Raw genomic sequence first — 12,167 nt, 5'->3', positions numbered from 1 at the left:
CTTTAATTCATCCTCATTATCTGCCCTGTTGTATGATGTTTGTGATCATGTTCTCTCTGGCTATAACCATGGCTGTTCTCGGCAATATTTTCTACAGAAGTGGTTAAGTAATTTGTGATTGCCTTCTTCTGAAGTGTCTTTATATGGTGGGTGACACCCCCTAACTATTTCAACACTCTTTAGAGATTGTCTGCCTGGTATCAATGGTTGTATAACCAGGACTTGTGTATGCACCAGCTGCTCAAATGACCATGACTAGAGCATTTTGCACTGATTTTTGGAAAACAGATTTTCCACAATTGTTATCAGTGATCTCCCATGGAGAAGAGTACAGTCGGGACTCTGGCAGGGTGTGTAACCAAACATTAGTGTCAATGTAGGGGATATTTAAATTCCTGCAGACCTTGACATATTACAGAATTTGCTCCTTTGCTACTTTGAGTTTAAGACAATATTCATTAGCCACAGCTATTAGTTCCACTTTCTATGGGAATGGTATAAATGAACATCACACAGACAGGAAATGTCATCACACGGAGATATCGTATACCCTGGAAGAACGAAAATAAATAAAGTGAATCCAGGCTATTTTCCAGACATCAGTCAGAACTGAATTCCTTGTGAAATGATGCATTGCTTGCTCCCATTTGTAGCAGATGTGTGCAGCTTTGATGACACTGCAGTTTCCTAAGATGTGGAGGAAATACTCAACCAAAGCTTTCATCCCTGATTGCTTTCTAGTGACCCTTGTAGGAAAATGTTCAAGTGAAGATTTTGGATGTGATGGAACAGATCCTAAAAGTAACAAATTTGGATGTCTAGTAACTGTACCACCACACTCAAAGCTGAGATACGTGAAGTTAAGATTCTAAATGTAGAGGAAAGAGAAATAAAAGGAAGACAAGCACATCTTTTAGTTTCAAGACAAATATAGACATCTCGTGGTACTCTAAGTAACCATCGAATAATTAAAGTGAAGACATTAAGGAAAGAAAGGGTGGGGCTGGGAGTGAGAAGTGGGAAAAGTTCAAAATTCAGATAAAATTTATTATTACGTACAGTGTATGTCACCATATATAACCCTGAGATTCATTAGCCAAACTCTTGCAATAACCAAACTCTAAAGCAGATTGTAGAATACAACAGGTGAATGAATGGTAGGTTATAACTAAGAGGTGATGGTTATGTGAATAGAATTGAGAAACGTTAAGACTCGTCAGTGACACTAATATTAAAATATCCAGGCTCTGGCATTTTCAATCAGTCTTTTCATTCCTCTTGACATCAGTCCTGTTGTTTCATAAACACTGAAAAGAAGTGGGACATGCTTTATCTTTCTAATATGTGATGAGTTGTTTTTAAACAACAGTCACTGAAGAAATCAGTTTGCTTAATGCAGTGTACAGCTGTTATCATTTTGCTGAATAGGTTTTCTTTTAAAACAGTGTTTTTGTTGCTATTTTGTGTGGTTTTGTTGGGGGCAGACTGGCTGTGCGGCCTACAGGTACTGAACAACATGATGCTGGATTGAACTGATGAGTTGGACTCTTTCAGTGACATTGTCATTTGGTGTTTTATATTCTGAGTTTTTTGCTCATTTCTTTTGCCGTTTGCATGATTTGTTCTTTTTTTTATATGCATTGGTGTTTGATCTTTATCTTTGAATGGTTTTCATGGTTTTCTTTGTTTCGTGACTATCTGTGATAAGAAAAATCTCATATATACTTTGATAATAACTGTACTTTGAATCTTTGATTCTTAGTTTAATAATTTTACCTTCACATCACAGTGATAAAGATAATATTGGCATCCCAGAAGCTTTACTGCTTGCATTACCATTGTTCAACATTGTAACAGATTAACTAAAAACGTGAAAAGAAATTGTAAATAAAGGTAGCATAGTGACTGTCTTCAACTCATCTCCAGAGTTGTAGGACAATTTACTACTAATATATTAAATGTAAAAGAAACAGAAAATATTAAACAAAAAAGCAGAAAATATAGGCCTAAACAAAATATACCATCTATTTATGACTGCTAAATAGTGTGGATTCTTGTATTAGGTAGACACCTTGGATATCATTGTACAATCGATGTAGAATTTCATTGTGTTAAAACATTTATAAGTAATTAATTTAGTTGGATGCTCTCCAAAATGCAAATTGTGCACTGTCTAGAGATGAAATAGTTACTGTACCAGATCGTTCAATGTTTAAAATTCTCAGTAGCAACTATTCATAAAATTGTTTAATCCTAATTTGGAAGTAAAAATAGGAAAAGCAGTTGATATACCATTGAGTCAGCCAAAGAGAGGGGCTGAGATTTAGTTTCAAGCTTAAGACATTTGTTAGACTGTCGAAGAGGCTTTGACTAGTTAAAGCATCTCTCGGATGCTGATAGACTTCTAGGTATTTACTGTGTTTAATTTAATTTTTTAAAATCTGAAGTTGATGTTCTGTTTTAGGTAGTAATTAAGACATGTAGTAGGAAAAAATTATTTAAATTGCTTTACTTTCTTCCGACAGATGCTGAGGTGGTGTACCGGGCCAGAGATGGTCATGTGATCAAACTGAATATAATAAGCAATGAAACAACAGTGTTGTTGGAAAACAGCACATTTGTGAGTAAATATATTAATATTTTTTGTATTTTCATTTCAAAATGCTATTTCTATCTCTTTTAATATTTCTTCTGTTGATTCCTGCTTCGGTCAACTCATGATGTACAAGATCATCAACCAACTCCAATCATACACAAATGGATCCATAAATGTTTTCAGATAAAACTCTATTTTTGAGAGACATTTTGCATTAGATAGTGTGTTTGTTTATTTGTTTAGTTTCAAAGTTCTTGGAACTGTTGTTGAATGTTGAGCTCTGAAGTCATTTCTAGCCTAATGTATAATTTCATCAATCAGAATTTAATTTTGGCCTTAGTTAGATCAGCAAGCAAAAGAGCAAACAGGACTGCAGTTGACTGGCAAACTAGCCGAAGATGGTGACTTGTCAAATGTTTATCTTCTTAACTGAATTCATTAACCCAGAACAATAACAAATTGCATGAAATTACATTTGATATATTGCAATGAAACATTCCTTCTGGCACATTTAGTCTATATTAACATTTATGCTCCAATAGAATCAGTTTTAATATCACTGGCAAAAAAATGTAATGAGGTAGTGTTAATGGGTTCAATGTCCATTCAGAAATCGGACGGCAGAGGGGAAGAAGCTGTTCCTGAATCATTGAGTGTCAGCCTTCAGGCTTCCGTTTCTCCTTCCTGATGGTGTCAATGAGAAGAGGGCATGACCTGGGTGATGGGGGTCCTTAGTGATGGTTGCCACCTTTCTGACACTCAATGTTATTTGATACAATTGTATCAGCTGCACCTTTATTAGTTCCACCTTTAAACACACATCTAATTTCTTAGTACAGTTCCCCTCAATTGTTCCTTCCAGTAACACTTTCCATATATCTACCATTTTGCTTCTAAATACACTGTTTGATTTCTTTTATTGAAATCCATTGGTTTTGCTCTTTGGAAACATTACTTCTGTACCAAGAATACCAAAACCATTCATCAACTCAAAATGCTCTATTAGATCACTGATCTTCTCATTACAAAGGATAAAAGACTTTGAGTTTCTTTCCTAACAAGTATTACATTTCTGTTTTTTTATTGATGAATATTTTCTATATATTGTGAAGTCCCATGGTATTGCTTGTATAATCTGTGATAACCAGATTGGAGTGGTCTAAAGAAGGTTTGATACAAATGAAGCCTATTTCATTTTCTTTATAATTTTAAGAAATTCTTTATTGTATTATAGAGTTTATAAGTACTTATTTGCCCATAAGAAATTAATTTAATTCAATAGTCTCCAAAATGCAAATTGTGCACTGTCTGCATATGAAATAGTTACTGCACCAAATTCAATGTTTAAAATTCTGAGTACCGACTTTATTATCAGTCATAAAATTGATAAATACTAATTTAAAAGTGAAAATAGAAAATGCTGTTGATTTAATTATTGTGTAAAACAGAGAGGCTCAGATTAGTTTCAAGCATAAATCATTTCTTAGACTGCTGAATTGAACTTAAGAAATTCTTGCACTTAATTTGTTTTCACCCAGGGCTTGTTAGCATGTTCAAAGTTCAAAGTACAAAGTACATTTAATATCAAAGTACGTACATATTACACAACCTTGAGATTCACCTCCTTACAGGCAGCCACAAAACAAAGAAACCCCAAAAGACCCCATTGAAAAAAAGACTGTTACATGCCCAATGCGCAGAGAGAACAATTATGTAAATAATGAAAGTAAGCAAATAGCATTCAGAACTGAAATTTTACAAAGAACATGAAGCCAGTCATCATTGCAGCCAGAGGAGGCCTCAGTCTATTGATAGCTGTCAATAGTTTAGTCATTTTGTATATTTCTCTACCCTCACAGATTTTTACTTCCCTTATAATATTTGACCTTTTACAAATCTCTTTGAAACTAATTTGTGAACCGTAGGCTTATACTGTAAGTTTTTTAAAATTTATTTTTGTAATGCTTTTATTGTCCTCAGTACTAGCAATTGCATCCCACTCCCTTCCATTGCCTCTGCATATTAGAGTCATCCATAAATATAAATGTATTTATATTTATAATATAATGATTATAATATAATAATATAAATGTATTTATATCTTATAATGTTATATTATAAGATACAGAATATTATATTTTGGTTTTCAATAGAAATCAAGATCATTACTATAATTATGAGCCATGATATCCCAGTGCTGTTTCTATTTGCTGCTGTCATTACTGCGCGGTTGGGAATGTTTCGGAGGGTAGGCCTCAGAATCCCCGGCCTTGCCTGCTTTTGGGACCGAGAAGGAGGTTGAATTGTTCGGACAGAGATGGCACTCGGTACTCGGTGTCGGAGAGCTGATCAGAGCTCGAAGTTTTCGGATGACTCAGAGTCAGATTGTGGTCGGCATGGCAGGGAGAGTTTTTCTTCCTTCTCCCGTCTGCGTGAGACGTGGAACATTTGAGAATCTTTGAACTTTACTGTGCTCACGGACTTCTTCATCAAGTTATGGTATTGTTGCACTGTTGTAACTATATGTTATAATTATGTGGTTTTGTCAGTTTTTTCAGTCTTGGTCTGTCCTGTATTTTGTGATATTACACCGAAGGAAATAATGTATCATTTCTTAATGCATGCATTACTAAATGACAATAAAAGAGGACTATGTGTCTTCATAATCATAAATTTTCCATCTTCTTTCCTTTCCATTGATACTTTTAATCTCCAGTCCTGATGTAGCTTTCTTGCTCCTACACAAATGATGTGCTTATCACAGCATGAAGTAAACTAGTCTCTTCTGACAATGTGATACTTACGAGGCAAAGATCTTTGTGAGCCTAGTAGATGCTCAAATAGAGGGCATGTGCAATGGCTGACTGCTTTCAGATGAGAGACCTGTAACTAAACCAGGCCAAATCCATTGTTACCACATTCCACCTCGCAAATTACCTGGTATTAGCAACACTCCTCTCAGTATGTTCTGTGCCCCTCTGGAGGTCTCTGACCTTTCATAGCCATCTGCAGAAGGTACAACCAAGACTGAAATATGGAATATATAAAATAACATCAGAAGTGGCTGGAAACAGTTAGTGAGTTATGGAGAATTTGTGAAAGAGAGGTATTAATATTTCAATTGAAAGATACCTCCTGATGAAATATCTTTGAATAAATGCGTTCTGTGTAAAATAGTTAATGGCAAGATTTAGCACTGCAGGTACAGTCTATGTTGTTAATGTAGGGATTCTGTGATCTGCACTCTTTCATTATTCTAATTTTGCACTTTGAACTCTGATTTGGTTGGTGAGCTACGATGTAAAACTCACTGATGTGTAGGTGAACTCTGTGACCAGTGTTCATGGAAATCTAAAATTGATTGATCAATGGCTCCAGGTGTTGTATAGTATGTACCCTTACCCTCTCACTGAAAAGCAGTGTGGTTGTATAAACCAGCTCTTGGAAAGAAAATCTTTGATATCTTTGCATTGTAATCACCTAAATGTAGGACAAGGTGTCAGTTCTCCTGATCAGTGTGGACCGGGAGAATGTCTTAGACAGGATATTGCACACGTACATAATGGGCGTGCCTCCAAAATGAACCTGGGGAGGAAATCAGGACTTGGATCCAACTATTGTACCCGGATATCAGAAGTGCAGTCCACATCTGCAATAGTAGAAAGCAGATGGCTTCCCTGTAAAGTCTTGAATCAGGCAAAGTGCCCCATTCTCATTTGCCTTTTTAGTGTATTGAAAAGCACACTTTGTGAATCTGTCAGGAAAAGCACAGCTATAAGAGGGGTGATGATGGGAGGCAGTGGGAACACTCGAGTCAAAACCCTTCTACATGAACAGGACGCAGACCTTAGCTTGGAGTCATTGTGGGTCTGCAGACCCAAATCAAATTGAGCCTGCAGCCGATTTGAATTGCTCTTTGGCACAGGCCTGACTGATCCTCCACAGCCCCCGGAATCAGAATCACCTATAGACGTCATGAAATCTGATGTTTTGTGGCAGCGGTACAGTGTAAGACAGAATTAGTTACAAATAAATGAAATAGTGTAATAATAAGAAATAAACTAAATTGTGCAAAAGAGGAATGGCGAGGCAGTGTTCATGGGCTGTTCAGAAATCTGATGGCAGAGGAGAAGAAATATTGAGTATGGGTCTTCGAGCTCCTGTATGTCATCCCTGATGGTAGCAATCAGAAGAGCATTGTCACAAGCGGTGAGCGTCTTTAATGATGGACGCTGCCTTCCTGAGGCATTGCCTGTTGAACATGCACTCAGTGGTGGGGAGGCTTGTTATCGAGATGGAGCTGGCTGACTCTACAACCCAAGTCAATACCCTGGCAGTACGTAAAGCCATCTTCCATTCCATCTGGGGGATCCATGTTGGAGGGTGTCCATCAGGTAGTCATGCATATTTCCCGAGAAAGAGTGAAAAGGTATACCCAACTTTGCCCTTCTCCTGATAGCCTCTTTTGTGTGTGGCTTTGTCCTTCTGCACTAGGATCAAAGTATGCAAATACCAAGCCTCACTATGTGCTGAGAGTCTACCTGTCCCCATGGTTCTAAAGGATGTGCCTGTCCACATTGTTGCACGATTAGTTAGATTTTGTTGTACTCTCCTGAGCTTCATAAAGTAGTAAGCATGGAATCAATGGGCTGAATGGCCTAATTATGTCTTATGGTCTTAAGGAATGTCCTGCACAAGAAGAGTACATTGGATCCAAGCAGACGGTAAAAATGTTTGGCAGGACACTTCATGTCAAGGATTCAGCAATAAGCACCCAGACATCAGTAAGCTGTCAGTGAGACAGGCCCTTCCTATCAGCTCCTTCCTCCACACCGGAGTCACACGTCCTTCAACACTTCCGCAAGGGGAGAAAGACAATTGCCCTCCTCTTTTGGGACTTGGTATTGACAAAGAATACCTGGATAAAGATGCAAAGGTTCCTGAGCAGCTGCACAACAGAGGGCCATTCGCAGAGACACATACTTAGAGGAAAACCAGGTGTAGTTGGAAGATCATCAACTCATTTTGAGGTGCCTGAGATTTTTTGGTCATTCTGTGCAATGAATGGTGCTATTTGGTCCATTACAATCTGCAGGAGTATGTGCTAAAGGGCACACTGAAGCTTGGTGCAGTCAACCCAAAGGCTTTGCAGGGAACGACTGCAATCTAAGATCTTGCCTTCATTATGCTCTGACAAACTGGGTCCTCTCTAACAGCCCCATAAACACTTGAATGTGTATCGTCCAGGGAGTTCACCCAAGTGACATTGGTGCTTCATACACAGAAAATTTGTTAGCTTAATGACGTGTATTAATTGCACAACACCATGAATGTATAGACTAGATGACATAATGTGAAAAAATAATATATAAAGATTAATGGAAAGAAATGAAGAGAAAATTCAAAAACTCAAGGTGCAAAGGGACTTGTGCAGGATTCTCTAAAGCTTCATTTGCAGGCTGAGTCGGTGGTGAAGAAGCCAAAGACGATGTCAGCATTCATTTTAAGAGGGCTAGAATTTAACGTCAAGGATGTAATATTGAGACTTTGGGGACTGGAGTATTGTGAGCAGTTTTGGGTCCCTTATCTGAGAATGGATATGCTGCCATTGGGGAGAATTCAGAGGAAGTTCACAAAAATGATTCCGGCATTGAAAGGGTTAGATTATGAGGAGTGTTTGATGACTGGGCCTGTACTCACTGGAATTCAGAAGAAATGTTGAAAGGCATTGATGGAGAGGCTATGGAGAGGATCTTTCTTATACTGGGGGAGTCTAAGACCAGAGGACACCATCGTAAAGTAGAGAGACGTAATTTAGAATGGAGGTGAGGAGGAATTTCTTTAGTTAGAGGATGTTGAATCTGTGGAATTCATTGCCACAGGGAGCTGTGGAGGCCAAGTCACTGCGTATATTTAAGGCAGAGGTTGATATATTCCTGACTGGTCAGGGAACGAAGGGATATTGGGAGAAGGCAGGATTTTGGAGCCGAGAAGAAAGTTGGATCAGCCATGATGAAATGGAAGAGTAGACTAAGTGGGCCAAATGGCCTAAATCTGCTCCAATTTGTTACTGTCTTATGATAATACTAAACAGTACATGTTTTAATGAATGAAGTTAACTTTTTGGAAATTAAAAAGAAAACAGCTTTTAGCAATCCAGGATATCTATGTGGCTAATACGGTTCTCCACTCTCTCCATACTATTCCTAGCCTCACTGGCAAACCAGCAGACTGAGGCAATGCTGTTGTAGTGTGGCAGACCGGTCTCTTAGTTGACGTGGGCAGACGATAGCTTTTGAGCACTTCCTCTCATGTGCCTCAATGCAGTTAATTGGACTGATTAAACTAAACCTGGTTTCTTCTGTGTCTGTGACTGCAACAGCAGAGAATATGGGTGGAAACACAAAAGTGGGAAAGACCAAAAATCTGGCCTCTAGCAATTTAGAGGGAGCGGGAGCAGGAGCAGGACAATGTATGTATAGTGCATTGTATTTGACAGGTCTTAAATAAGAGAGAAGGCACTCCTGCTGTGTAAATTAGATAGTGAAGGAGGGAAGGAGACTTGTGCAAGGCTGAGCAGGGGAAATGAGAGATATAAAGATGATGTTATTACTGGCCCAGCTACCAATATCCTTTATGCTCTGCAGCTGAAAATGTTTCTATTCTTTGCCTTTTTGATCATTTATCTTGTTACTTAGCAGCGAAAGAAGCATTGTATCTCCTTTGTTTAGTCTCCAATCTGTTAACAACAGCCACACTTTGTAACACACAAATGCAGGAGGCAGTCAGTAGGCCAGGCAGCATCTATGGAAAAATGTACCGTCGATCTTTCAGCCCTTCAAGACGGGGGAAAAATGCTGAAGAGTAGATATAAAAGGTGGGGTGAGGGGAGTGAGGTTTTCTCCTGTCCTGCCAAATGGTTTCAGCATGAAACATTGATTCTATTGTTTTCCATAAATGTGGCCTGGCCTGTTGAGTTCATCCAGCACTTTGTGTTGCTTGGATTTTCAGCATCTGCAGATTTTTTCTTGTTTGTGATTGGATAACCACACTTTGAATTTATTTGGTACCTGTATCAGTAATTTTGTAACTCTGACAAATGAGTTGTAGGGTGTTTCTTCCCTCCGCTACCTGCAGATCACCCTTAGGCACCTACTTAGCCCCCCACCCCAATCAGGGTCACATGAAGCCATGGGAGTAGGTGGTGGATGGTCGTATGAGCAGCTGGTGCATATCACAAGTCCTGGTTATGTGACCACTGACACCAGGCAGACCATCTCTGAAGAGTACTGATAATGGCTGGGGTCACCTGTCTTGTAAAGACACTGCCCAGAATAAGGCAATGGCAAACCACTTCTGTAAAAATATTTGCCAAGAACAATCATGGCCTCCATCACCCAGGACCTGCCCTCTTCTCATTGTTACCCAGAAAGGGGGTACAGAAACGTAAAGGTACACACTCAGCGATCAGAGACAGCTACTTCCCTTCTGCCATCCGATTTCTAAATGACATTTACTGTAATTCCATTTTTTCCTGTATTGTGTATTGCATTGTACTGCTGCCACAAAGTTAAAGAATTTCATGGCATATGCCGATAACCTTAAACCTGATTCTGATGATGGCCTACATCATACAACACAGCAGATGATGATGATGATGATGAGGACGAAGTTTGTAAGACAAGCCAAGGAGTTTCATAACAGCAGTAACCAGACAAAATTTGTTATTGAGGCATATGTGTCCAGAATGGAAATGAAATGGTGATATCCACCCCCCAACCCCCGGGATGGAGACCAGAAGCTTGATTCAAGGTGCTTCATTAAGGAAAAGTTAGAAATTGAGTAATTTTGGGATGGGATTTCAAGCTTTGGAGCTTAGGCAGCCAAAGGACAGAAGTGAAGTGAAGAAAATCAGGGATATGCAGAAGATGAGAATTAAAGAGGAGCAGAAACCTGGACATCGCAGGGTTGGAAGAAGTCGCATAGTAAGGAAATGAAGAGACTGAAAACATGTTAGAGAATTTTATCACTATTATTAACAGAGAGTGAATAAATGTGTGTTAGTGAATAGGGGTAATTAATAAACAAGAGAAAATCTGCAGATGCTGGAAATCCAGAGCAACACACACAAAAGGCTGAAGGAACTCAGCAGGTCAGGCAGCATCTACAAAAGTGAATAAATAGTTAATGTTTCAGGCCAGAACCGTTCTTCAGGACAATTCTGCAGTAATTAATCATTTGGACATGACCTGGATTGAGCGACAGGGCTTTGCCGTAGATGGGGCAAGCAATACGCGATGAAGCCAGTGGACGGGTTATATGGGAGGCCAGGTGCTCTGTTTTAACATGAGCAACCAAAGGTGAGGCTGAAAATGGAGATTCTTGAAAGGGTTGAGACATCTATGATTTGAGACATCTACGATTTTTGAAAGAAGTTACAGATAAAACTGTAGAAACCAGGCCCAATCTGTGGAAAAATGTTTATTATTAGTGTAACTTGTGACCAGAATAGAAAACTTTGATAAGGGGGAGATGGGAGAGGCTACTGCACAGGATTGAAATAAGCTGCAGAGGCTTGTAAACTTAGCCAGCTCCATCATGGGCACTAGCCTCTATAGTGTCCAGGACATCTTCAAGGAATGTTGCCACAAAAAGGCGACATCTATCATTAAGGACCCCCATCACCCAGGTTATGCCTTGTTCTCACTGCTACCATCAGGAAGGTCCTGAAAACACACACTTAATTTTGTGACGTTGGATGCATAGCAACTCTGGCAGGGTTTGCAAGACATTACTTCCTACAAAACAAAACCCAAAAGCATGAATGGCAGCGATACACCACTACCAGATGAACTCAACGCCTTCTCTGCCCGCTTCGAAAGGGAGAACACAACTACAGCTGTGAAGATCCCTGCTGCACCTGATGACCCTGTGATCTCTGTCTCAGAGGCCAATGTTAGGCTGTCTTTAAAGAGAGTGAACCCTCGCAAGGTGGAAGGTCCTGATGGAGTACCTGGTAAGGCTCTGAAAACCTGTGCCATTCAACTAGCAGAAGTATTCAAGGACGTTTTCAACCTCTCACTGCTATGGGCGGAAGTTCGCACTTGTTTCAAAAAGGCAACGATTATAACAGTGCCCAAGACAAATAATATGAGCTACCTTAATAACTATCACTCAGTAGCACTCATATCTACAGTGATGAAATGCTTTGAGAGGTTGATCACGACTAGACAGAACTCCTGCCTCAGCAAGGACCTGGTCCCATTGCAATTTGCCTATCGCCACAATAGGTCAATGGCAGACGCAATCTCAATGTCTCTCCATACGGCTTTAGACCACCTGGACAACCCAAACACCTATGTCAGGATGCTGTTCATTGACTATAGCTCAGCATTTAATACCATCATTCCATAGCCCTGATTGAGAAGTTGCAGAACCTGGGCCGCTGTGCCTCCCTCTGCAATTGGATCCTTGACTTCCTAACCGGAAGACCATAATCTGTGCGGATTAGTGATAACACATCCTCCTCACTGACGATCAACACTGGCGCACCTCAGGGATGTGTGGTTAG

At 39.5% G+C, this 12,167-nt stretch overlaps 1 protein-coding gene across 2 annotated transcripts in view; it reads left to right on the top strand.

Moving 5' to 3' along the window:
• LOC134348689 (inactive dipeptidyl peptidase 10-like) overlaps positions 1 to 12,167 on the top strand; it is a 927,397-nt gene that overhangs the window by 450,261 nt on the left and 464,969 nt on the right. For both annotated transcript variants that reach the window (XM_063052476.1, XM_063052475.1), the window contains exon 4: positions 2,526 to 2,620. In XM_063052476.1, the coding sequence (XP_062908546.1) occupies positions 2,526 to 2,620 (95 nt within the window). The remainder of the gene's footprint in view (positions 1 to 2,525; positions 2,621 to 12,167) is intronic.

This window comes from Mobula hypostoma, chromosome 6, assembly GCF_963921235.1.
Source record: "Mobula hypostoma chromosome 6, sMobHyp1.1, whole genome shotgun sequence".
Classification (NCBI taxonomy): domain Eukaryota; kingdom Metazoa; phylum Chordata; class Chondrichthyes; order Myliobatiformes; family Myliobatidae; genus Mobula; species Mobula hypostoma.
Note: the sequence above shows the minus strand (reverse complement) of the source record. Positions and strands in the feature narration are given on the sequence as shown.